At 44.5% G+C, this 27953-nt stretch overlaps 1 protein-coding gene across 2 annotated transcripts in view; it reads left to right on the top strand.

The window, feature by feature from the left end:
- DPT (dermatopontin) overlaps positions 1-23241 on the top strand; it is a 47873-nt gene extending 24632 nt beyond the window's left edge. For both annotated transcript variants that reach the window (XM_073308035.2, XM_073308026.1), the window contains 2 exons: positions 14058-14165; positions 21761-23241. In XM_073308035.2, coding sequence (XP_073164136.2) covers positions 14058-14165; positions 21761-21827 — 175 coding nt within the window. In that variant the 3' untranslated portion in view covers positions 21828-23241. The remainder of the gene's footprint in view (positions 1-14057; positions 14166-21760) is intronic.
- Positions 23242-27953: the final 4712 nt, after the last annotated feature.

The following is a 27953-nucleotide window of genomic DNA, read 5'->3' as shown; positions in this document are numbered from 1 at the left end:
TGTAGCACACAGTAGTTTAGTCTCCTGAAGGCTGTAATACTTGGGTCTAATTCTGGTTGTTGGCTTGGTGTGGGGGTGGCTAGGTGAGGTTTAGTGGCCTGTGCTATACAGGAGGGCAGGATCCAGTGGCCTATCGCAGGGCAGGTATACACTGTCATCCCTCTGGGGGGAGATATGGTCCCGTGGTCAAGGTAAAAGGGCTGCCTTTCCATGTAGGGCAGCGTGGCCTAGTAGCCAGAGTTGATAGGGCTGCTGTCCTGTGCAGGGTGGTAGGGCCTAATGGCAAGAGTCAGTGGGCCCACGCTTTGGTGCAGGGCAGCACGGCCTAATGGCCAAAAAGTGTGGTGGGCCACCATTCAGCGGTGGGTTGGCAGCTGGGGCAGGGGAGCCCAAGCCCTCCCTACTCCACCAGGTCTCAGCCCAGGACCCTATCAGCAGCGAGAGTATCTGCCACTGGGTCAGTGAGGATCTGTCCAAAACACACTGACTGTGTTCCCAGTTCCACAACCAGGTCAATGTCTGCTCCAGAGTCCTTAGGCCCTTTGGTTCTCTGGGGGTCTTGGCCAGTGTAGCTCCTGACGACTCCTTCTCATGGGCTCCCATGGGTAGCCAGGTATTCTCCTGGGTCTTGGCATGCCTGGCCTCTGCAGTCTGGGACTCCGACAGCTCCTGGACAGGAACCTGCAACGCACATTGTCTTCTCAGCGGTCAGAGCAGACTGAGCTGGGCTGCTCCCTTTTATACTGGGGTTCCAGTTGGAGCATGTCCAGCAGGGGAGAGGGGGCCTGGCTTCCTCAGCCCACAGCGTAGGGTTAACCTCTTCTTGCCCAATGCAGGGCAGGTGTACCCCCTCACATGACTCATTCTGGTCTTGCACTCACTCTGTGACTCCAACAGAAAATATGAAACTAACAAGACCCTGCTAAACTTCACTGCTCAGCACTTGTTTTTCCTTTACTTCTCTTCCACCAGCCATTAGCTATATATGGTCTATTTAGATGCAGGGCTCATGTCTTCTGAATTATCCATGAAGCATCTTACCCACTGTTGGAGCTACTTAAGTAATAATAATGATAATGCAAGATTAAATTACTTATTTCAATGCCTGTCCAATTCTGATAACATCTCTCTCTCTCTCTCTTCCCCACTGCCCCTCTCCCTCTCTATGTCAGAGGCTCCTAAACTGTGGCCTAGTCTGTGGAACAATTTCTGGTTGTCTGTGGAGAACTAGCTGTTCCCATGGTGCTGGCTCCTCCTTCTTGCTTCCACCTGCTCAACTGCATTAAAAGGCATCTAACCAATACAGGCATATTTTCCTAATATTACTTTTCCATGTGTGCAATTACTGTATAATGGATAATGTGTGAGCCACAAGAAAATGTGGTTCATGCTACCAAAATGTTTGCAAATCCCTGATCTACTCTCATCTAAATCAAAACGAGCCCTTCCCTGTGGTATCTGAGTGCAGGGAGATTTCTAAGGAAAACTAATAGGAGCCAGAGATTCACAGAGTAGTTTGAGAATTAAGAAGTTCTTATCTCATTTGTCTGACCCCCTTTCCCACTCAAAACGTTTTCATGCCCGTTTCTGCATCTTCTGCATCTTCTCTTGCAATATACCTATCACTCATATTTTGGGTTTCACTTTAAACTGCATCTGTGTTTCACCTGAAGGAGAAAATGATCAATTATCCTACCCCGACACTCCTCATGAAATGAAAAGTTCCTTCCTAAGAGGCAGAGTCTTCCCAATATACAGCAGGCCGGCACACAACTTGTTAGAATCTTTCCAACTTCTCAGCCTAAACATAAAGTTCATTTACCTTTTACTTCTTCAGATTATATATACTACTTATTAGAATACTTTTTAAAGGCACCATTATATAACTAAAACCCATGCTTCAGGGCTTTGCAGAACAGGGATGGACTTAAGCACATGCTTAACACTGAACATATGTTCTCACCACTAAGTCCCAGTGAAACTCCTCAATATGCACCCCTTTACAAGCTACAACAGTAGCCTGCTCCAGTCTTAGATTTTTGAACTTGATATTTTTGGGGGAGTTCTTGTTTTTTTCCTACCACGATAAGCCTTGTTCTTGAATTCCATGGATTTCTACCATACCAAAGATTGTTAAATTAATTACAGGAGAGGGAAAAAACACAATACTTTACCTGCCCGGGAAAATGCTACAAAAGTAAAGTATGTTTGGTGGTGGGAGACCAGGTGTCCACCATCACTCTGGAAGGAACCAAATGTAATCTAATTGGAAAGGCAACAAATTCCTTGCAGATGTGGACATGTCATTACTAAGTAATCCCATTAGACCTCATATTTTTCTTTTCATAGGGGTACTTGAAAAGTTTGACTCCATGCTCTCAAAAGCAAACATGTCACTGGAGCAGCTGAAAGTCTGCACAGCGTGTTTATGATTGTTTCCCTTCTCCAAACAACCAGCATTGCTGAGGGCCAGAGGGGTCTGGCTGGTGCTGTGGCTGCTTTCTCTCTCAGTTAGATTGGGCAAGCAACTACGCCATTTTCCAAGCGTTTACAGTTTATTGGCTTTAAAGGAAGTGTCTGTTTCCTTTACCCAAGATGTCATCAAAACCACATTATAATCCACGGGAGATTTACCTGGCACCTCTGAGATTATGAGCAGTGCCGTTACAGAGTCAGAAAAGCAACTGCAGAATTGGAAACCCACATTTACCACTCTCAATACCTTCCAGTTGAATGTGGTCATTTTAAGGCAGAAGTGAAGTTTTCTTGCTGACATATACCCCAGTGAATACCACCTGACGAATTCAGTCTCCATGGCGATCAGTCAGCCACTGTGCAAGAGATCCTAATTCATTTAATGTTGAAAAACAACCTACCACTATTTCAGTCCTTCCCCTTTGCAGAATGGGCAGCAGCTCCCAGATCACACAGAGAACTGCATCATGCCAGCGTCCACAGGCCTTCAGCTGAGATTGTGGCTTGTTGTGTTAGACACTGTGCATACACATGATAAGACATGGTTCCTGCGCCAAATAATTTATAATCTAACTAGACAACAGAGGGGAAGGAGAGGTGAAGTGATTTGCCTACGGCCACCCAGCAGAACTGGGGATACAGCCCAGGACTCCTGAGGCCCAGTCCAGTGTCTCATCCATGCTGCCCCCATAAAAGGCTCATTGCCTTTGCAGCGGCTCCAAGCGCCTTGTAGCTCTTGAATCCTTAGCAGCATTCCTCTCTTGGAGCTCTACTAAAATCATGCGCTAGGCTAGAGCCTCTCGTGAAGCATTACTAAGAGGAGACCTCCCTTCGCTTTTCAACACAGCCTGCTTGCTAGGAGGGGATACCCATAATACCCAACTCCAAAAGTACGAAAATCTTCCTCTCTGTTAAACAAACAATTAACTCCCATGTGCTGCAGACATGCCACATGAAGCCATCACCACCTGTAATACAAAATTCCCCTTAGCGAAACCACATTCTTTATGCAACTACAAACAGCACCTGAAGCAACACGGTCACCTGTGGGCCACTGCTTATCCTGAGAGATCACGGGTATAAGGTCAAAGTTCCTGTGCCTTCATAGAATATAAGGCCCCTGCTTTTGGTCACGGCTTCATTGGAGGAAGAGCTGCATGATAATGAGGAAAGACCAGGTCAAAGAGCGGCTTCTCATCTCACTGGCCATAGGTTGTATAATAAATCTGCAATTTACCAGCAAGATAAGGCATCATTAGCAATACAGCCGCTATTGGGGAGGGGGAAAGAGGCGCAGAGGATTGAGCTGTAGAGTGTGAGTCAAGAACATAAGAACGGCCCTACTGGGTCAGACCAAAGGTCCATCTAGCCCAGTATCCTGTCTTCTGACAGTGGCCAATGCCAGGTGCCCCAGAGGGAATGAACAGAACAGGTAATCATCAAATGATCCATCCCAGGTCACCCATTCCCAGCTTCTGGCAAACAGAGGCTAGGGACACCATCCCTGCCCATCCTGGCTAATACCTATTGATGGACCTATCCTTCATGAATGTATCTAGTTCTTTTTTGAATCCTGTTATAGTCTTGGCCTTCACAACATCCTCTGGCAAGGAGTTCCCCAGGTTGATTGTGTGTTGTGTGGAAAAAATACTTCCTTTTGTTTGTTTTAAACCTGCTGCCTATTAATTTTATTTGGTGACCCCTAGTTCTTGTGTTACAAGAAGTAGTAAATAACACTTCCTTATTTACTTTTCCACCAGTCCTGACTTTATAGACCTCTATCGTATCCCCCCTTAATCATCTTTTTTCCAAGCTGATAAATCCCAGTTTTATTAATCTCTCCTCATGCGGAAGCCGTTCCATACCCCTAATAATTTTTATTGACCTTTTCTGAACCTTTTCCAATTCCAATATATCTTTTTTGAGATGGGGCGTCCACATCTGCATGCAGTATTCAAGATGTGGGCATACCATGGATTTATATAGAGGCAATATGATATATTCTGTCTTATTATCTATTCCTTTCTTAATGATTCCCAACATTCTGTTCGCTTTTTTGACTGCTGCTGCATATTGAGTGGATGTTTTCAGAGAACTATCCACAATGACTCCAAGATCTCTTTCTTGAGTGGTAACAGCTAATTTAGACCCCATCATTTTATATATATAGGTGGGATTATGCTTTACAATGTGCATTACTTTGCATTTATCAAAATTAAATTTCATCTGCCATTTTGTTGCCCAGTCACCCAGTTTTGAGAGATCTTTTTGTAGCTCTTCACAGTCTGCCTTGGAGTTAACTATCTTGAGTAGTTTTGTATTATCTGCAGATTTTACCATGTCACTGTTTACCCCATTTATGAATATGTTGAATAGAACTGGGCCCAGTACAGACTCCTGGGGGACACCACTATTTACCTGTCTCCATTCTGAAAACTGATCATTTATTCCTACCCTTTGTTTCCTATCTTTTAACCAGTTACCAATACATGAGAGGACCTTCCCTCTTATCCCATGACTGCTTACTTTGCTTAAGAGCTTTTGGTGAGGGACCTTGTCAAAGGCTTTCTGAAAATATAAATACACTATATCCACTGGATCCCCCTTGTTCACATGCTTGTTGACCCCCTCAAAGAATTCTAGTAGATTGGTGAGGCATGATTTCCCTTTACAAAAACCATATTGACTATTCCCCAACAAATTATGTTCATCTATGTGTCTGACAATTTTGTTCTTTATTATAGTTTCAACCAGTTTGCCTGGTAGTGAAGTCAGGCTTACCGGCCTGTAATTGCCAGCGTCACCTCTGGAGCCCTTTTTAAAAATTGGTGTCACATTAACTATTTTCCAGTCATTTGGTACAGAAGCTGATTTAAATGATAGGTTACAGACTAGTAGTCCTGCAATTTCACATTTGAGTTCCTTCAGAACTCTTGACTGAATACCATCTGGTCCTGGTGACTTATTACTGTTTAGCTTATCAATTTGTTCCAAAACCTCCTCTAATGGCACCTCAATCTGGGACAGTTCCTCAGATTTGTCGCCTAAAAAGAATGGCTCAGTTTTGGGAATCTCCTCACATCCTCAACTGTGAAGAATATGCAAAGAATTCATTTAGTTTCTCCGGAATGGCCTTATCGTCCTTGAGTGCTCCTTTAGCACCTCGCTCGTCCAGTGGCCCATTGGTTGTTTAGCTTCCTGCTTCTGATGTACTTCAATTTTTTTTTTTTTGCTATTGCTTTTTGAGTCTTTGGCTAGGTCTTCTTCAAATTCTTTTTTGGCCTGCCTAATTACATTTTTACACTTCATTTGCCAAAGTTTATGCTCCTTTCTATTTTCCTCACTAGGATTTAACTTCCACTTTTTAAAGTATGCCTTTTTGCCTTTCACTGCTTCTTTTACTTTGTTGTTTAGCCAGGGTGGCTTTTTTTTAGTTCTCTTACTATGTTTTTTAATTTGGGGTATACATTTACATTGAGCCTCTATTATGGTGTCGTTAAACAGTTTCCATGCAGCTTGCAGGGATTTTACTTTTGACACTGTACCTTTTAATTTCTGTTTAACTAACCTCCTCATTTTTGTGTAGTTCCCCTTTCTGAAATTTAAATGCTACAGTGTTGGGCCGCTGTGGTGTTTTTCCTGCGACAGGTATGTTAAATTTAATTATATTATGCTCACTATTACCAAGTGGTCCAGCTATATTCACCTCTTGGACTTGATCCTCTGCTCCACTTAGGACAAAATCAAGAATTGCCTCTCCTCTGGTGGGTTCCAGGACTAGTTGCTCCAAGAAGCAGTCATTTAAGGTGTCAAGAAACTTTATCTCTGCATCCTGCCCTGAGGTGATATGTACCCAGTCACTATGGGGATATCTGAAATCCCCCATTCTTATTGAGATTTTTATTTTAATAGCCTTTCTAATCTCTCTGAGCATTTCACAGTCACTATCACCTTCCTGGTCAGGTGGTCAGTAATATATCCCTACTGCTATATTCTTATTATTCGAGCATGGAATTAATATCCATAGAGATTGTATGGTATTGTTTAGTTCATTTAAGATTTTTATTTCATTTAACTCTACACTTTCTTTCATATATATAGTGCCACTCCCCCACCAGAATGACCTGTTCTGTCTTTCTGATATATTTTGTGCCCTGGTATTACTGTGTCCAATTGATTATCCTCTTTCCACCAAGTTTCTGTGATGCCTATTATATCAATATCCTCCTTTAATACAAGGCACTCTAGTTCACCCATCTTATTATTTAGACTTCTAGCATTGCTATTTAAGCACTTTAAAAACTTGTCAATTTTTAGCTGTTTCCCATTACATGATGTAATTGAATGAGACTTTTTTTCATTTGACTGTTTCTCATCAGATCCTACCTGTATTTTATCATCTTCCATCCTCTCCTTCTTACTAGGACATAGACAATTTCCATTAGTGGATCATCCCCTAAGGTATGTCTTTGTCCGAACCACGTGCTCCTCCGCACCTGTCGGCTTTCCCCCAGCCCTTAGTTTTAAAACTGCTCTACAACCTTTTTAATGTTAAGTGCCAGCAATCTGGTTCCATTCTGGTTAAGCTGGAGCCCATCCTTCCTGTATAGGCTCCCCCTTTCCCAAAAGTTTCCCCAGTTCCTAATGAATCTAAACCCCACCTCCCTACAGCATCGTCTCACCCAGGCATTGAGACCCTGCAGTTCTGCCTGCCTACCTGGCCCTGTGCGTGGAACAGGAAGCATTTCAGAGAATGCCACCATGGCGGTCCTGGACTTCAATCTCTTACCTAGCAGCTTAAATTTGGCCACCAGGACCTCTCTCCTATCCTTCCCTGTGTCATTGGTACCTACATGTACCACGACCACCAGCTCCTCCCCAGCACTACACATAAGTCTATCTAGATGTCCTAAGAGATCCGCAACCTTTGCACTGGGCAGGCAAATCACCATGCGGTTCTCCTGGTCATCACAAAGCCAGCTATCTCTGTTTCTCATGATCGAATCGCCCATTACTAACACCTGTCTCTTCCTAATAACTGGAGTTCCCTCCCCCAGAGAGGTGTCCTCAGTGAGAGAAGGATACCACAACATCATCTGGAAGGAGGGGCCCAACTATGGGATCATTTCCCTCTGCTCCAGTTGGATGTTCTCCTTCCCTAAGACTTTTATCCCCCTCAACAGCACAGAGGCTGTCAGGCCGGGGGTGGGACCATTCCACTGTGTCTCAGAAAGTCTCACCTATGTACCTCTCTGTCTCCCTCAGCTCCTCCCGCTCAGCCACCCTGGTCTCCAAAGCCCGTACACGGACTCTGAGGACCCAGATCCCCTTGCCCCGCATGCACACATACGCTACCTGCCCATAGGGCAGAAAATCATACATGCTGCATTGGGTTCAATAAACTGGATAGCCCCCACTCTGTAGCTGGACTTCTGCCTGCTTTATCTTTTTAATCCTGAAGTTAGTTCCTTTGCTGATGTTTTGTGCTTATCAGGGGGTGTTTTTCTGGCTTAAGTTTAAAGAAGTTTAAGGAATGGGAAGTGTATCTAGCCCCCCCTTTCTGCTCCCCCTCTGCAAAACTCCCCAGCACTACACATAAGTCTATCTAGATGTCTCGAGAGATCCGCAACCTTCACACTGCTGCTTCTGTTTGCTAGCTCCTTTGGTCACTTACGAGTGGGCTTTTTAAACAGATTTTTAAAGGACCCTCGCTTATATTCCCTGCTTATATTAACTGACCCTGCCATTAACTCTCTGTGAGAGTTTAGGGGAGTCATTTAAATTCCCTTGGCCTAATTGCCAAAGATGCTGAGCATCTGCAGGTCCCATTGACTTTGCTGGGTTTGTGGGTGCTCAGGGTACTTCTGAAAATCAGGCCACCGCTGCCACAGTTTCCTCATCTGTAAAATAGACATAATGCTACTGACCCACTGTGGTCAATTGCTCCGAGATCATGGATGAGACATGTTCGTAATTATTGTTTATTATTACAGACCTCTCCCTGGGTTGAATAAAATAACGTTACCCGTACTTTTAACCTCTTATGCAGTTATTCTTCCCCAGGGAGAACAAAACCCTACTTTCAAGCTAAAATAAAGATCCTGTTTCAGATGCAGCGCCTTTAAACACGCCTTTTATGCAACACATATCCTGGCCCACCCTACGACTTGTAGAATTGAAGTCACGATACACCAAAACCAAACAAACAAAACTCTAGGAAATATCTAGGTGCCAACATGAAGGACAAAGAGGAAATCCATTACTAAATATATATTCATGTAGTCCCGCCAAGCTCCACATACACACAAACGGATGCCTGCTTTTCTTCTGTGCATTTCTACATTCGAACCCAGTCCCCGAGACGGATTCTGGCCCCCATCAGCTGAACAAGCACATCCAGGACAGTAGAACTTTCTAGTTTCACCCCCGGAGGAGTGCTCTGCTCTGCTAATGTGCCTCAACGCTGACCAAAAAGGAGATGATAGTTCACATTTAGATCCTTGGCCTTGCTTCTGAGACTGCTGCCGACAAGCAGTGATGCAGACACCTGGACTGAGACCACCGAGGTATTCCACATAGGCCATTGTACAACATTTAAATGGTAATAACTTACATTCACGACCAGCCTGGCCTGGCCTTGAAGTAGCAACCTCCAGCAGTGGTGAAAGGCTCCAGATCCATTACCAATCACATAAGCCAGCCAGCTCAGTTTGAGAGATTTTTAACCATTTACATACATTTCATCTCTGTTTCTGGGAGAAAGACCCAGGTATTGGAAAGGACCAGTAGTAACATGCAGAGCATGATCTCTCTGTGTTTTGGCTCCCAAACTCCAAAAAGGGGTGAAAGACAAAGGGCGGATAATAGCACACCACCCAGCAATTGGATTAATTATTTGCATCTCTCTCTAAAGGATAGCATGCAATCAGGCTGACCTTGAGACATATGGGCTTACGGGAAGAGTTACATAAACGAGCACAGCTAACGTCAAAGAAAATAGAATTAGACAGAAAGACCTAAGTGAACTTGAACCATGCTATCCTAGCCCTATTCATAACATTCCTCTCCACAACAAAAGGGGCTCAGGAGCATTTGTATTCATAATAAAGCAAAACTCAAAGGCTTCAGCCTACATCCCATTAGTTTTGGTAGACTCATGGGGTTGATGGTAGGGGCTTGATTCTCATTTACTCCATTCCCATATTTGGGGCAGGAAGTGTGGAGGGGGGAAGGGCAAAGGTAGCTTTAGATGACCTTTGCACTCCCCACATTCTGATATGGTGCAAGGGCCTGCCTAGCCCACACCGTAAGTTAGAGCATCCCTGAGGCTGCTCTATCTTTCACTCACGGTGCAAGGGCCTGCCTAGCCCACACCGTAAGTTAGAGCATCCCTGAGGCTGCTCTATCTTTCACTCACCTTCCCATGGCCCATTATGGACTCTGGGTGTAGAGAATGGTCATTGTGTAGTGTGTTGTGGCCATGCCCCTGACATGCCCATTCCACCTCCCATACTGGAGCCTGAGAACAGGGACAGTATTGAGCTCTTATTCCAGCTCTACACCAGCTGGGGAGACCTCCTGCACAGGGGATATCCTCACGGAGCGATTTACATCTACTCAAGGGCTCCTTTACACTGCTAGAGTGACTTACTGTAAGAGAAAATCAGACCCTAGATAAGACAGTAACATAAATATTCAAAGTCAAGTTGATTTGCCCATGCTGCAAAGTGTCTGACGTTGCTTAAAATAATACATATTTAGGGCTTCTGATTTTTGCTTTTAACCAATAAATACTGATAAAACACCCCTGACACAAAACAAGAAAAAATAAAAAATGGGTATTTATCCAGTAAACACCAAACCACCCCCCCCCTGCAATGATGGTATCTAAGAGTTTATCTACACAGAGCAGGAATACGGACTATGAGGGTGTGATTTTGAAAGCGCCCTAACGTGTTGCACATTAATTGCTCTGAGTAAACCTCGCTGGTGTGCACTAAAGGTTCTCTCGTGTGCTGTAAAGTAGTTCTTTTGGAAGCTTTCAGAGAGAGCACTTATTACAGCATGTACTACTGTAACCAGTAACACATGGATAGGGTAGGAGGTGGAATGGGCATGTCAGGGCCAAGGCCAGAGCACGCTACACGTGACTATTCTCTACTGCCAGGGTCCATAATGGGCCAGGAGAAGCTCAGTGCAAGACAGAGCATTGGCGCAAGATACATTAGAATTGGAAAAGGAACAGAGAAGGGCAACAAAAATGATCAGGGGTATGGAGGAGAGGGCATGGGATGGATAACTCGATAATTGCCTGTTCTGTTCATTCTCTTTTGGAAGACAGGATACTAGGCTAGATGCAACATTGGTCTGACTCAGTATGGCCGTTCTTATGGTCTTATGTGATATACATTGCTTATTACAGTATATACAAAGAGAAAGCCCTAAAAATCCCCAATTTTTGGACATCTACATGAAATTCAAAAATTGTTAAAAATTCCTCGCCAATGCTATTAATAAACCGTGAAAAACAGAAGCCCTAGATATATATTTAAGAGCATGAAGGCAGATGTCCCCAAAGCAGAAATAATACAGTGCCTGTTATCAATCACAATAATACTCCTCCAACTAAGGTTGCCACTTGGGAACAACTGAAAAGAAATTTTGCCGTGTACGCCGCACTCGTATTTGGGATGGATCAGTGTTCACGTCACACCCCCTGTCAGTACCCTGCCCAAACTGAGGAAGCTAATGATCCAACCGATGGACCAAATTCAGCGATGAATTCCAGTCATGTGTCACCTGAGTAGGTTTGCCAACTTTCTAATTGTACAAAAACAAACACCCAGACCTCACCTGCCCCTCCCCTTCTCTGAGGCCTTGCCCCCACCCCATTCCACCTCCCAGCATTGCTCCCTCTCCCTCACTCACTTTCACCCAGCTGGGGTTGGGGACTGGGAGGGGGGTAAGGGCTCTGGCTGGGGGGTGCAGGCTCTAGGATGGGGCCAGGTATGAGGGGTTTGGGGATCAGGAGGGGCCTCCGAGCTAGGGCAGGGGGTTGGGGTTTGAGGGGGTTGGAGGCTCCAGAAGGGAGTTTGGGTGCAGGAGGGGACTCCGGGCTGGGGCAGGGCTGCAGGAGAGGGTTCGGGGTATGGGATCCCAGCAGCATTTACTGGCAGCTCCCAGGAAGCAGCTGCCAGGTCCTTGCTGCTGCTAGGTATATCAGTGAGGCTCCTCACACTGTGGGTGCGCTCGCGCCTGCAGGTGCTACCACCCCGCAGCTCCCATTGGTCGCGGTTCCCAACCAATGGGAGCTGCTTAGCTGGTACTCAGGGCGTGGGCAGCGCACAGAGCCTCCCATGCCGCCCATGAGCCTAAGGGCCGCAGGGACCTGGTGGCAGCTTCTGGAAGCCACGCAGAGCTAGGGCAGGCAAGGAGTCTGCCTTAGCCTCAGGCCCCTACTGTACCACCAACCAGACTTTTAACGGTCTGGTCAGCAGTGCCGACCAGAGCCACCAGGGTCACTTTTTGCCTGGGCATTCTGGTCAAAAACTAGAGGCCTGGCAACCCAACACTTGAGGCACATTGTGCATACGCTAAGAGAATGACTCTGGGCCTGATCCAGATCTCTTCAGGGACTTCAGTGGGAGTTGAATTCAGACCTATCGCCCAAATCCTCTCATCCACAGAGGACACCTCTGTCTCCTTCCTTCTATCAGAAAACCCAGCTCAGCAATCATCCATTCCCCTGGCTGTGTTATTTCTCCCTTCGGACAGGTGTTCTGTTTGGTTGCCTGCAGCAGCTGACTGTATCAGTGATGAAATGTTGTTGTATGTGGATCATCACTTAACAACAAGGCACCACAGAGACTGGGTTGAACGCCAGCCCCCTGGCTGGAATGCTGACGAGGATGCTGTTACACCGACCTGATCACACACTTCTCAGATAAGACCAGGCAGTGTTGCACTCATTCTGCAATCACTAATTTGTTTGATGATGGTGTATGGTTAGGGATAGGTGGCAGAAGAATGCCTGTGGGGTAAAAAGGAATCCGCTCCTGATACCTTTAAGGTCTTAAACATCCGCATCAGAATTCTAACCTGATTCTTATTTTCATTTGCCCGGGAATAATATTTTGCCAACTGTGATGTTGCACTGGATGGTCTTTTCCTTTCATTTTCAAGAGCAGAAAATGACCCGTAATTAAGTCACATCTGCTATGTACAGAGAAAACAAACAGCTCAATAGTATGGTAAACAAAGTAATGTAAAATGCATTTAATCATACAGCCATTGGTGGTAATTTCAGAGAATTTTTAATCACAGAAACAGTTCTGGAATAAAGCAGCCTAAGCTAATATGTAAACATGATCTTTTTGAAAAATCAGATACACTTGCCTTAAAATATTCTTCCAGTTTCTGATAGTTCCCATAGTTACCGGTTAGGGCCCTGATTCACCAAAACACTTAAGCATGTGCTTAATTTTAAACATGTAAGTAATCCCAATAGTACTATCCCTATTCAGCAGAACATTCAAGGATGTGCTTAAATCCCATTGACTTTAATTGGGTTCAAGCGCATAGTTGAGGGCTTTGCTGAATAGGGAGGGGGCTATTTGTGTGTGTAAGAATGTCCTTAAAGACTTTGCTGAATTTGCTGGGGCCTAGATCAGGGAACGGGGAATTAGAGCTCCTGGGGTGAAGTCCTGCTTCTATTAAAGTCAGGGGTAGTTTTGCAATTGACTTCGATTGGGACAGAATTTCCTCTGAAACCTGATTTATCACTATTTTACTTCAGATTCACATGGATATAACTATGTTTACACCTGCATAAACCCAGTGATGAATCCAGCCTCTTGTCTCCATTCCCAACCTCCACCAGAGTCTTGATGGATGACCTTGGGCAAGCTGCCTACCCTCTCTGTGCCTCTGTTTAGTCATCTGTAAAATGGGAATAATACTACTTGCCTACTTCCCAGGAGGGTTGCTTGTAACTATAATTCAATTAATGTTTGCAGAAGCACTTTGAGATCCTTGGATAAATTACACTTTACACATTTAATCCAGATCATTCTCTCTTAAAGCCTGAATACAAACCGGGAGGAAAGAGAAGAAAGAGGAACACAATAGCTGTTATATGCATACGTATAAGTCATAAATGGAGACATGGTTGTATTTATTTGACTTGGCAATATTTAGGACACTTTGCAGTACTAAACCAAACAAACTGATATGAGGAAAGTAACAGACACAGAAGAAATAGACAGGCATTATATTCTTATTCAGATTGCCTTTCTCCCAGAGTTGCTGCTATGTTTAATAATCAGACCTACTCTACACAAGCTAAATTCTTTGTAATTGCCTAAAGGATTCCAAGAACAAATTGCATGCAAGAGAAACAAAACCATGTTATGTGTAGGACTCTGCATTATGATGTTGTCAAAGAATAAGAACTTTCAAAGAGTAAAAACTTTCAAAGAAATAGAGGTGAAGATTCTGGCACTTGATCTGCACTCAGTTAATTCTATTTCATTCCTCATTTCTTCCAAAAGGTAAATTGTGTTTTCTTTTCCCTTGACATAAAGTCTGACAGCAGAGCAGCCGGGACACTATGGAGAAGATATGGACATGATGATGTACACCTATGATCATTACATCCGGGGAGCAACTACTACCTTCTCTGCTGTGGACAGGTTTGCTTTTTGCTTTGTGTTGTTATTGGAAGTGGGAGAAAAAGTGGGTATTTTCCCCGCTCCTCCCCATCTGGAATATAGGGTTGCCATACTGGATCAAACAATGGTCCATCAAATGCACTATCCCTCATCTGGGGAAGTCCATCATGCACCTGGCTAATTGTTATGGGCTGTACATAGGGGAGGGGAGGAATACCTTCCTGTCCTCAGTGGTGATCATCTTAGCTGAGATTTGATTAGTAGGCACAACTACAAGCATTATTAGCAGTGGGCCTCAGCCAAGAAGTTCACATGTGGATCTGCGCTCCCCCAGGTTTACTGGTGTTTGGATCTAGAGTTTTGGCTCTTGCCTAGCTCCGGATACTGTTGTTTATAAAATTATCCAGATCTTTAAAATTCCAGCTTGACTATCCCATACCCCTGGAAGGACAGAGGTGCTCATTTCAGCCCACCCTTCATGAAGGCTACTGGGGAGCCAGCAGGTGTGTAGGGCGCTTGGTGTTTCCCTCAGGCCACACAGGACTGCCAAATGCTGCGCGCTGTGTCTGGAGACACATCTACTGCTCCTTCTGCTCATTTGCATGCTCAGTGTGTGCGCGCCACACTGCATCAGCCGCAGGTGACCCACATCAGATGTATGCTGCTTCCTGACAAATTAGAAGCCAGGCTTTTACGGTTCCAGAAATGAAGGATACAATGCCCTCAATCCCCTGTTACGCTGGCGTCAATTGCCATAGCCACAGAGCCCCTGAAGACTGCATTTTGCCATCTTTAGCTTGATTAAGGTAGACAGTTGCTAGGTGCTATCATTGGGGGTACAAGGAAAAGAGGACTGGAACTCCTCTTCCACTCCCAACCCCGCCATAACAGTAGATATATCCCCCCTGAAGCCTCACAGCAGTCCTAATATCACACCTCCCCCGCTTTTATATATGGTGATTGTATGATTATTTTCTCTGACCCATTGAGTAGAGCCTAGTGCTGGTGACTGGCTGCTGGTTGGAACTCCTTTAAGCAGAGTACCAACAGGAACAGATCATTGGTCTGACCCGGTACAGTAATTTCCATATTCTTATAGACATGACTTCAGATTATTCCCCATGCCTGAAACCAATTCTTATAATTTACAGTCATGTAAAAGGGACTAAAATGCCTGTGTTTGTAGACATTCAGGGAACTTACATTAACAATTGAGGGTATTTCAATTGCATGTTTTTCAATATGCAAAGAGCTACACTATATGTTCAATCTAAAATTGTTTTCTTTCATCTAAAATAAAAGTAACAGAAAGGAACAAAAATAAAGTCTTCATGAGAGAAGACAGACAGTATGTGCATCTCCCCTGTTCAGGGTGATGCATAAATACACAAAAAGAAAAGGAATACTTGTGGCACCTTAGAGACTAACCAATTTATTTGAGCATAAGCTTTCGTGAGCTACAGCTCACTTCATCGGATGCATACTATGGAAAATACAGAAGATGTTTTTATACTCACAAACCATGAAAAAATGGGTGTTTATCACTACAAAAGATTTTTATGGCTGACTTAGAACAACGCTTCCTCAGCTCTCGTCCCCTAACGCCCCTACTCTACTTGCGCTATTTTGATGACATCTTCATCATCTGGACCCATGGAAAAGAAGCCCTTGAGGAATTCCACCATGATTTCAACAATTTCCATCCCACCATCAACCTCAGCCTGGTCCAGTCCACACAAGAGATCCACTTCCTGGACACTACAGTGCTAATAAACAATGGTCACACAAACACCACCCTATACCGGAAACCTACTGACCGCTATTCCTACCTACATGCCTCCAGCTTTCACCCTGACCACACCACACGATCCATTGTCTACAGCCAAGCTCTGCGATACAGCCACATTTGCTCCAACCCCCCCGACAGAGACAAACACCTACAAGATCTCTATCAAGCATTCTTACAACTACAATACCCACCTGTGGAAGTGAAGAAACAGATCGATAGAGCCAGTAGAGTTCCCAGAAGTCAACTACTACAGGACAGGCCTAATAAAGAAAATAACAGAACGCCACTAGCCGTCACCTTCAGCCCCCAACTAAAACCCCTCCAACGCATTATCAAGGATCTACAACCTATCCTGAAGGATGACCCAACACTCTCTCAAATCTTGGGAGACAGGCCAGTCCTTGCCTACAGACAGCCCCCCAACCTGAAGCGAATACTCACCAACAACCACATACCACACAACAGAACCACTAACCCAGGAACCTATCCTTGCAACAAAGCCCATTGCCAACTGTGCCCACATATCTATTCAGGGGACGCCATCACAGGGCCTAATAACATCAGCCACAGTATCAGAGGCTCGTTCACCCGCACATCTACCAATGTGATATATGCCATCATGTGCCAGCAATGCCCCTCTGCCATGTACATTGGTCAAACTGGACAGTCTCTACATAAAAGAATAAATGGACACAAATCAGATGTCAAGAATTATAACATTCATAAACCAGTTGGAGAACACTTCAATCTCTCTGGTCACGCGATTACAGACATGAAAGTTACGATATTACAACAGAATAACTTCAAAACCAGACTCCAGCGAGAGACTGTTGAATTGGAATTCATTTGCAAATTGAATACAATTAACTTAGGATTGAATAGAGACTGGGAGTGGCTAAGTCATTATGCAAGGTAACCTATTTCCCCTTGTTTTTTCCTACCCCGCCCCATTCCTCAGATGTTCTTGTTAAACCCTGGATTTGTGCTAGAAATGGCCCACCTTGATTATCATACACATTGTAAGGAGAGTGATCACTTTAGATAAGCTATTACCAGCAGGAGAGTGGGGTGGGGGGAGAGAAAACATTTTGTATAGATAAACACCCATTTTTTCATGGTTTGTGTGTATAAAAACATCTTCTGTATTTTTCACAGTATGCATCCGATGAAGTGAGCTGTAGCTCACGAAAGCTTATGCTCAAATAAATTGGTTAGTCTCTAAGGTGCCACAAGTCCTCCTTTTCTTTTTGCAAATACAGACTAACACGGCTGTTACTCTGAAACCTATAAATACACAAGTTATGCACACAGGGAGAGTTCTTAGTAATTGCAGAATATAGGAAGCAAAGGCACAACATCATAGCTACATACACAATCATAATGTGACTGAATAGCACCATCCCTTCAATAACTTAAACGTGGATTGGGCCAAACACTGGTGAATATTCTGTACTGTAGATCAAGCTGGTTCATTAGTGTAAGGACCCATTCACAAACAGCTTGATGAATCAGAAGCTGGGTTTCAGGCAGAAGGACACACAGAAAAGGGAAACCCTATTAATCTACTGGGGAATTGGAAGGGGGACTGTAGAACCCACGGTGTTTCATAAGGCCCAATATGGAGTGGTTTAAAATAGAGAATTTTACCTATAATGAGCCTGATTCTTCCACCCCTTTGACACAACGTAAATGCAGAATAACTTCACTGAAATCAGCAGCGACACCGATATAAAACATAGGGTAAGTGAGCAGCTTGAAGCATGCTGCAAGTCAGGCACAGAGAATTAAGGTTAATGAAATATAACACTGATTCCTTTCCAGAGAATGAGTTAATTACTTTGTATCAATCATGCCAGACCCTTATTTACCATTAGCATTCGTTACCACCTTATGAGCAGGGCTCTATGTACAGTGAGATTATACTGGCATGCAAATGGATATCATTGGTCTGTTTTTGAAGTTGCTGCATTATTGTGCTCCAAAGTCTCCACCTTAAACTAAATTATCTCTCTAGCCATCATGGTTGCAGAGATAACCTTCAAAATGTGAACCTAATGTAGAAAAATGCAGCGCCCAATTTGTAGACAGTCTGAAAAAATAGGCCTGAGAAGTGTGAACAGCCCCCATTAATCCAATAGGGGTGTTGACTCAATTATAATGAGGTCAAATTACAGGGCAACACTGTTAACTATTTCACTGCTGGCTATTTTAGCCGCGACACCAAGCCAATTTGCTAACCCACCATTATGGCCTGGGATACCATTGCAGATACTGAGTTGGGGTGTACTGAGGCAGCCAGTTGTTGCCAAGAGTGGCTGGAGAGAGGCAAATTAGGAGTTCACCTGACAAGGAGGGAAAGAAGAGATGCCTTGGCCACAGTGACCGTCCTAGCTCCCTGGCAGCATACCAGGGAGTCCCCCTGGCCAAGGTTGTCAGTACGATGCCATGGGAGTCGTGGCTTTGCAGAAATAATAATAAATTCCCAGGCTTTTACAGTCCCAGAAATGATAGTTTCTGACAAAATTGCCTGGGGCTGATGATTGCTTACTGGCAACCTTGTAGCAGAAACTATTCCTACCAGAAGCAGGAGTAACCGACGCAAGAGACAGGCAGTTGGATCAGAGGTGCCTCGTTCCCTTGTGGTAGAGAAGAGACCAGACTCCCAGGTCATGGCTACACTAGGTTTTTCCCCTTAGCATTTCCCACTGCACTATCCCCATTGATAGTAGCAGTGGGAGCACTAGTGTAGACAAGGAGCTGGCTGCTGGTTTGAACACCTTTGAGCAGGGTTCGATAACACGGTGCTTACAATGCCAGCTATACCCAGGAGCCCCACCATCCCTATCACTGGTGGAGCTGAACCTATGATAGCCGCAGTTGGGGATTTTAGAGAAGAAAAGGCTAATGCAACCCAGCCTGGGAATCTTTAGGGAGGCTGCTGGACACCGACAGACCTTGCTGTTTTTTCCAGCTCTCTAGTTGCCAGAATGACTAACCCAGGCTGTTCTGCCCAAGTGCCACCAGTCCAGGTCTCCCTAAAGCCTGGTTTGGAATCTGCAGTCGCGGAGTGGGCCATGAATTTACTGTACATGTCAAAATGCACGGTGCACACCCTCCTCTGCAACCCTTTGCCGCTCCAGCCCCTGTGGGGACCCAGCAGGTTTTGGCAGTGCAAGTGGTAGGACACAAACGTCATGCCCAGCCACACGCCTTACACGAAGTTCAATAATTTGGTATACAGAGATTTTTGTCATCTGTTCTTCTATGTCTTTGCTTGAGTGAACTGAATAGTGAGAAATCTCTTAACTGCTATGAGAATCATCATTAAAGCCCATTGGCATTCAGCTACCTGTGCGGTAAGTGCAATAGAAATGCCTAGGGAGACCCTGACTACTAGGGTGACCAGACGGCACGTGTGAAAAATCAGGACAGGGGGTGGGGGGTAATAGGCACCTATATAAGACAAAGCCCAAATATCGGGACCGTCCCTAAAAAATAGGGACATCTGGTCACCCTACTGACTACCCAGATAGATTAGCTAAACCATCAGGTGTTTTAGGCTCCCAATTAGGTTTCGTATAACAACAAGAAATCAAATCTATTAGGATTAGAAATAGTGTAAATTTTTAATTTAATTGGAAACAAGTATTTGGGTTTCCTCAGATAACAACAGAACTAGGTACATGAGAACCAAAGTGAAAGTGACCGGCAAAGCTTTGCTTCCTAATTAACGGTATGTCTACACTGCAAAAATAGGTCAGTGTGTTCTTAACTCAGGTTAAGACACAGAAGCTCAGCTTTAACTCAGGTCAGAGGAGCCTGGGATTGAATTTGAGGGGCTGATTTGAGTTAGAAGCCAAGTTGCTATGTCCTGACAGCTACTTTAACCTGAAAAGAAAAGGAGGACTTGTGGCACCTTAGAGACTGAAAAATTTATTTGAGCATAGGCTTTCGTGAGCTACAGCTCACTTCATCTCATGAAAGCTTATGCTCAAATAAATTTGCTAGTCTCTAAGTTGCCACAAGTCCTCCTGTTCTTTTTGCGGATATAGACGAACATGGCTGCGCCTCTGAAACCTAACTTTAACCTGAGTTAGCTAACCTGAGCCAAGAACACACCTATTTTTTTTGGCAAGGTATACATACCCTAAGAGAAATGCAAAAGATTAAACAAACAGCACAAAGGGTACAAAGTAAGCCCAGAATCATAGGCACCAATTCCATGGGTGCTCTGGGGCTGGAGCACCCATGGGGAAAAATAGTGAGTGCTCAGCACCCACCAGCCACCCATTGATCAACTGTTTGGCGGTGGGCAGGGGGCGCTGGGGGTAGGGAACGGAGCACCCACCCAGAAAAATGAAAGTTGGCACCTGTACCCTGAATAGTCCCGAAAAGTTGAATAGGGCTTAAAATTAAATTTGTTTAATGGTCTGATGGATTGAGATCTAAATTAATGTTTCAAAACTCTTTCTGGTTTAATATCATAGACAGTGTTATTAATACAGGAAGTAAAGAACATTTCTTTTAGACATGCTTGATTTTTATCTTAACAGTGTTCTTTTAATGGCAAAGGTACTGGATCTGAGCTTTTGAGCTTAGAGCCTCCATTCCAACAGGGGCGAGTTTAATAGATCCTAATTTTGAGCTGTAAAACCTTGTTGAAGCATGACGTATCTGTATCTCTGGGTATCCACGCGACCAAAGGAGTAACACATTTGTGATCAGCATGCATGTACCCACAGGTGATGATTTCTTAAACTGAATCTAAAAATAAGTTTGGCGTTGTATTAGCCCTTAGTGACATATGTGTCAGCAAACAGTCAAAACTAGCTAGGCAAGCAAAAATCTAAAAAAAAAAAAAAAGATTAAACCCTGCTGGTTAATGTGAGAGACACACTGTTCTAAATTATATTCTGTTAAAATGAGGAAAAACTACCATAATAATATGTACAGTAAATTAAAACTGAACTGAAAGGACTTTTACTTATAGAGAGTCCAGGGGGACAAAATTTTTCTCTCATGTCCCTCCAGTATAAGTCAAGAGTAATTCAGCTGAAGTCAATCGAGTCACATCCCAGCAAATGTGAGATCAGTATCTGTCTTCCATTCGCTACAGCACCTCCTATCCTTCATGAGTGCACAGCGGCATGCGCCGTTTGGGGTTGCCGGCAGAAGACAAAGACTGTGCATGGATCTGGGAAGGAAATCTCCCCTTTGCCTGGACCAGCTCTCACAATGTTACCAACCCGGCATTCAGACTCAAGCTCAGACAATTAGCTGTAGCAGAGCTTCTGGAAACCTCCAAACTTTGGAGAGCCACTCATTACTAATTTAAATCACAATTGCCATCTGCCAATATTTTACTCTACGTCTGAATTCTTTAGTTACCCAGTACCGTATGACAGCTGAAGACGACCAACCCATTTCATGTACCACAATTTACAGAGCAACTCATCACCTGAGCACTCACTTTTGATCATAACCAGCCTGGCTTTTCTCCTCTAGTCACTGGTTTGAAGCTTACTGGAGGTAGATCATGATTAAAAGTCATTATCTTCTGATGGGTAATTCAGTGGCCTTATGCTCTTAAGTTTGTCAGGGGGCAGGGCAGGGCATTATCAATCTTTTGAAATATTCAGCTGCCTTCCGTAATGTAACCGCACAGCAGGGAACACTTGGAGGAAGACTGATTGGGCTCGTGGCTGACAGACAGAGTTTGCTAGCTGGAGGCACCTTTAGTGCAAAGTTGTTCTCATTTGTATAATTTTATCCTCTGCGGTTGCCCTCACCTCATTAATGTCTATCTTTTGTCTCTCTTCCCCCGCAGGGATCGTCAGTGGAAGTTCATCATCTGCAGGATGACAGCCTTTGACTGTCAATTTCAAAACCTTTAGACATATTGATGATACCAAACTTGGGGAGGCTGGGGTGGGTGGGAAAGGGGCAATTAAACTCACAAAGAGAGCATCAAGCAGCACCAGCTGGCTGCTGATGTTACAGTTCTTCTCCTTTGCCTGTGGAGCTGTTAACTGCCGTACCAACCCACGGCACCTTTTAGTCTAGTAACATGATTGCAGCTGCAACCTCAGAGGACGCCCTTGAACGTTATGTGTAGCTGCATCTCACAGCTAAAATGCTTATGATATACACACATTTTATTAGCAGTTATTTCTTTTTGTATTTAGCCACTTCGCACATGCGCAACATTATTTTGCGTAGCACCTTTGTGTCAGATGCCTCCCATCCCCAAACCACTGCACACAAGGTTAAAATACAGTAGAAGCTCTTCCGTGTGCACTTCATTACTTTTTCACACCTTCTAGTTGGCACACAAACCCCAGTGGTCTCTCCCCACCTCTCAGCGTTTAATAACTGAGACTGTGCTGTAGAGAGATTTCACATTGCAAGGATCTTGGCATTGTCCATATTGGGGATTTGCTCCAATTCCAGCCATTGGTATAACTGCACTAGTGAAACTCCCTTGTGTGGACAGGCAAAGTCACTATTTGCATTAGAAGAATTTAGCCCTGTTTGAAATCAGAGTAAGCTCCATCAGTGCAAATAGCAACTTTATCTGTTTGTATTAGGAGCCTGAATCTCCTTTAGACTTAGGGTATACCTACACTTTAAGCTGGGGCTGTGAGTCCCAGCTTGAGAAAACATACCTGGATCAGAGCTAGAACAGGTAGTTGGGTAAAAATAGAGTGTAGCAGCAGCAGTGCAGGCCACCGGAGGGTCAGAATCCCGGATGTTCCTAGTCACATCAGAGTCCATGCTGCCATGTCTTCTAGATTGGCCATGCTCCCTAGATTAAAGCTGGTGTGAGCGTGTCCACACGAGCACCAGTCACAACCTCCAAGTGCAGTGCAGACATAGCCTCAGAGCGATGTTTGGAAATGTTCATTTTCAAATGTATGTTCTCCCTTCTCCATGTAATTGGCAGTCCATGAGCCTACCAGATTTCAAGAGTGTCACTCAAAAGGACACTTGTGCAGTTGCAGTCCAGACAGACGACTTTCTGATGACTTCTGCCAGAAAGGTCAAATATGGGATTTTTCACACTCAGAGACATTTAGGGCTTGAGCCTTTGGCAATTGAAATCAATGACAAAGTCCCCACCATCTTCAGTGGCACATGATCAGGCCCATAATGAAGACGTGCACCAAACTCAAGATTCTAAGATCAAGAGAAACACGGACATGAATGGAGTCAATCATTCAGTTACCCCATCCCAAGCAGCTCTCTTGTACTAGGTATCTACTAGCATACTATGAAATGTTATCATTAAAACACTTGTCAAATAAATGAATTAAGTACATTTTGCAATGTGGTAGCCTGGGTTATTCTTTTTTAACCTGCTTGTCCACTTAACTCACTAATCTGCAAAAAACCCAATCACTCACAGAGTGCATCACTGTAATTAGTGAGGTGCTGTTCTAGTCAGTTACTAGGCCAAATAAATAAGTAACAAAAAGAAAGAGAAATTTGAGAGGCACAGGAAAGGGAGAGAAGATTTTAGGTGACATTGGAGGAGATGGAGAGTTGATGAAGCAGAGTGTAACAACAGGCACTGCAGAGGAAAAGGCTATCGCTAGAGTAGTGATGGAAAAGGATATGGAGTTAAATCAAACTCATAGAATTCTTGGTCCTCTACAGGAAGATCTCTCCTTGAGAGACACCTGTTCTTCTCATTTATGTCAGCCCTCCTTCTGGCCACCTTTGTCTGTTTAGATTATAAGTTCTTTGAGGCAGTGACTGCCTCTTACTATCTCTACATATAGCACCTAGCATAATTAGGTCCTGATCTTGTGGCCCCTTCTTAAGTATTTCTGTAGTACAAATCATCATCTCAATCTCCTATAGCTGTCAATAGTTACAGACATTTTAAATGGACATGAGCATCATAAATCTGCAGATAAAAGCTTTGCAGAACCCAGTGCAAATAGTAAAATGAATCACTGTGCTGCATATAATACCTAGCTCTCATATAGTGCTTTTCATCAGTAGATCTCAGTGATGGGGTACCCACCCAACACAAGGCCTGGAGGAGTTGAAGTGGCTGGGCAGGCCAATTAATGGCCCAGGCTGCACCTGAAGGAGACAGGGAACAGGCCATTAATTAGAAATGAGCTCAGCTGGGCAGGAACAGGAGGGGCCTGTATAAAGCCCAGGAGTTGTGAGCAGCAAGGGGGTTGCAAGGAAGGGGTGTATAGTATAGTATAGTATAGGTGTTGGCTGCTTGTTATAGGGTCCCTGGGCTAGAGCCCGTGTTCCCTACCAGCCACTGGGAAGTGATGCAGGGCATTGGAGTGGATAGCTGGTCTGGAAGGTCTTTGACTTGTCCAGATAGGGGGGGCTTTAGTGACCTGGCTGGAGAGCCAAGTCACAAGCAGGAAGCTGCAGCTCTGGGAGGGATGGGGGCTGCAGGGTGAAAGAGATCCTATTGGGATCCAGGTAGAGATACTGCTAGAGGAGGGCAATGCCTGGCTGGAGCTAATCCTCAGAGCTGTCAGGAGGAGGTGCCATGTATGATAAGTGGATCCCATGACAATCTCAAAGCACTTTGAGAGAGGATGTTGAAATCATTATTCCTATTTTACAGATAGGGGAAGTGAGGCCCAAGACTCCTGAGTCATAGTTCAGTGCCCCACCTCCTAGGCCATATTCTCCTTTCTTTTTAAAAGCTTCTAGCCTGCCTCATGGGACTGACCTCACTCTACGCTCCTGCCAGCTCCCTCTGTTTGTCTAGCATTTGGCTTCTCTTGGTCACTTTGTGCAATGGCCCCCGAAGCCTTCTCTGCTGGAGTGCTTGCAGGTTTAGGACAGCCTAAAGCTATTCAAAAAGATATTGATCCTGATTTGATGCTGCCTTGGAACTTGTGCAATCAGTTACACGAGTGCAAAATGAGGTTAAAACACTGGCCGTGCAGTCTGGCTAGTCCCAGCTGCTGGGATTACCCCTTGGGGCCATGGTCACCCAGGTGTAAGACAGAGCATCCTAAGGCTGAGCTGTTTGTCAGGTTAAGGCTGCTTTTGCTTCCTGCCCGGGTCTTGTGCTGAAAGCAGCCTGGTTACACCCAGGAATGGAGCTTGTAAAACACTCTGGGGTTCTTTGGGATCACAGGTGCTATGCAAATTAATGAACGAGGGAGGCTTAGAGCTTGTCTACATGGCACTGCAGAGCAAGCGAGAGGGGTATGATTTCTAGAGCACTCTGACATGTTGTGTCCTAACTGCCCCAGGTAGAGCCAGCTGGTGCACTCTGACAGGTGCCCAGTTCACAGTGATGTTGTCATATGTCAGACAGGGCTATGTTAGTGTGCAGTGGTGCCTTTTTAAAGAAGGCCAGCACGCGCCACAAGGGGCAGTTAGAGTGCAACAAAAGTCACACCTCCCTAGTTCTCATTGCTGTGTGAAGTAGACAAGCCCTTAGTCAGGGATCTTGGTTCTAGTGCCATCTCCACCGCTAACTTTACAGTGTGATCTTGGACAAGTTACTTTAACGTCTCTGTTACAGCTGTTTGGAAATTTTCCAGAGAAACAGGGTTTCTGATTTGTCAAACCCAAACTGTTTTGTGGAGATGAATCAGGTTTGACAAACTTCTGACAAATCACAGGCAAGTGTCTGTTGCAAAAATCTGTCCAGTTTCCTGCCAGTTCATCTAGCGAGCTGCTAGAAAGCCTAGGCGTCATAGGGCTGCACACTGCCCTGGAACTGGGACCCCCCATGGCGCCCCACCTGAGACCATGTAAGTTCTGGCAGTTGCTGACTGAAACTGATATGATTCTTTTCGGCTTCAGGGCTGCTTTTCCATGGTGGGCAGCAGTGAAACTGAGAAGAATCATGCCGATATCAGTCAGCAGCTGCCAGGGTCTGGGGAGCATATTCTGTTTTGGGAACACCCTGTGCTGATGTTTCCACAACAAACATTTTAGAGAATTTCTAGTTCATGCAGAATTTTGATACATTTGGTTTTGTTCTGAATAAGAATGAAAATAGGTTTCAGAATGTCAATTTCCTGTGAACCAGAAGTTCTGAGTTTTCATTTCTGCTTTTCATTTACCCCTGCTACAAAATGGGGATAGTCAGACTTAGGTGTCCTACCGCAAGAGGCCTGTGAGAGGAATATTTACATATCTATAAAACATATGGATGGATGGTGTTACCAATATGCAACTATTGTGTCACCACTTACTTTGATGCCTTGCAGTAGCGGGGGAGAGGCAAAGTCATTGGTGGGAGAAAAAATCCACAGGAAAACTCAGATACAATCTCTTATTATTACTTCTGCACAGGTTGTTTTCTTCTGTTTCTTGCTAGGGCAGTGCTACAGACTGCTGATGACTACAGCAGTGCATGAGGCACTGCCAAGGCTCTTCCTAGCCAGACTTCCTGGGGCAACTGATAAATTCTGAACACTGTCACACATTCCTCAGGGAAGGGAGAAATGCTTTAAAAATGCTAGGAACCAGCAGAGATTCCTCCCCTGAAGTCTCACATAGCCAGGTTTTGTTCACAAGCCAAATGCATATTCAGCTTCTCTGAAAGCCCAGCTGGCCCCATGTAACTGGGGGCCCTGTGTTTAGATAGGGGCCAATCACTAGTGGAGGTGGGTGGGATGGCTTCCTCTGTAGGACAGAGACTTTGGTAGAGACGCAAAGTGTCTGGTAGTTCTGTGGGTCAGTGTGGGCATTTGTCATGGGAAAGATTCTTCAATGACTCATTCACCCCCATACTCATAGACCAAAATGAGCATTCTTCTAACCACCTACTGACAGGCCTTGAAATCTCTTCTCCCTGTACAATGCCTCTCAGCTGTCCCTCCAGTTCCTCCTCCTCACCCACCCACAATAAGCTCACTGGGGGTTATACCCACCTTGACCTCTTTTCTGTGTATACTTCAGAGTTGATTTCCTGCAGCAACAGAGTCTTTGTTTCCAGCCATCCTTCTTCAGGACTAAAGAAGTCTTTGACTCATTCAGTATCCAGCTGTGGGAGGTGGCAGAGAGTGTCTCTTGTGGTCTTGTTTTCACTGCAGAGATAACTCAAGTAATAGCTCAAATGTTGCCCATAACTCAAGTCCCATCCTCACATTCAAACTCTTGGAGATGAGTACATAAGAATAGCCACACTGGGTCAGACCAATGGTCCCTCTAGCCCAGTATCCTGTCTGCCGACAGTGGCCAATGCCAGATGCTTCAAAGGGAATGAAGAGAACAGAGTTATCATCAAGTGATCCATCTCGTGCCTATTAATTTCATTTGATGACCCCTAGTTCTTGTGTTATGAGAAGGCATAAATAACACTTCCTTATTTACTTGCTCTGCACCAGTCATGATTTTATAGACCCCTATCATATCCCCCCTTAGCTGTCTCTTTTCCAAGCTGAAAAGTCCCAGTCTTATTAATCTCTCCTCATATGGAAGCTGTTCCTTATGTCTAATCATTTTTGTTGCCCTTTTCTGTACCTTTTCCAAATCCAATATATCTTTTTTTTTTTAGATAGGGCGACCAGATCTGCACAAAGTTTTCAAGATGTGGGCGTACCTTGGATTTATATAGAAGCAACATATTTTCTGTCTTATCTATCCCTTTCCTAATAGTTCCTAACATTCGGTTTGCTTTTTGACTGCCGCTGCACATTGAGTGAATGTTTTCAGAGAGCTTTCCACAATGACTCCAAGATCTCTTTCTTGAATGGTAACAGCTAATTTAGACCCCATCATTTTATATGTATGGTTGGGATTATGTTTTCAAATGTGCATTTCTTTGCATTTCTCAACACTGCATTTCATCTGCCATTTTGTTGCCCACTCACCCAGTTTTGTGAGATCCCTTTGTAACGCTTCACAGTCTGCTTTGGACTTAACTATCCTGAATAGTTTTGTATCATCTGGAAATTTTGCCTCCTCACTGTTTACCCCTTTTTCCAAATCATTTATGACTATGTTAAACAGTACAAGCCCCAGTACAGACCCCTGGGGGACGCCACTATTTACCTGTCTCCATTCTGAAAACT

Source organism: Lepidochelys kempii, chromosome 1 (genome assembly GCF_965140285.1).
Source record: "Lepidochelys kempii isolate rLepKem1 chromosome 1, rLepKem1.hap1, whole genome shotgun sequence".
NCBI lineage: Eukaryota > Metazoa > Chordata > Testudines > Cheloniidae > Lepidochelys > Lepidochelys kempii.
The sequence above is the reverse complement of the archived record's forward strand: the minus strand, read 5'-3'. Positions and strand labels throughout refer to the sequence as shown.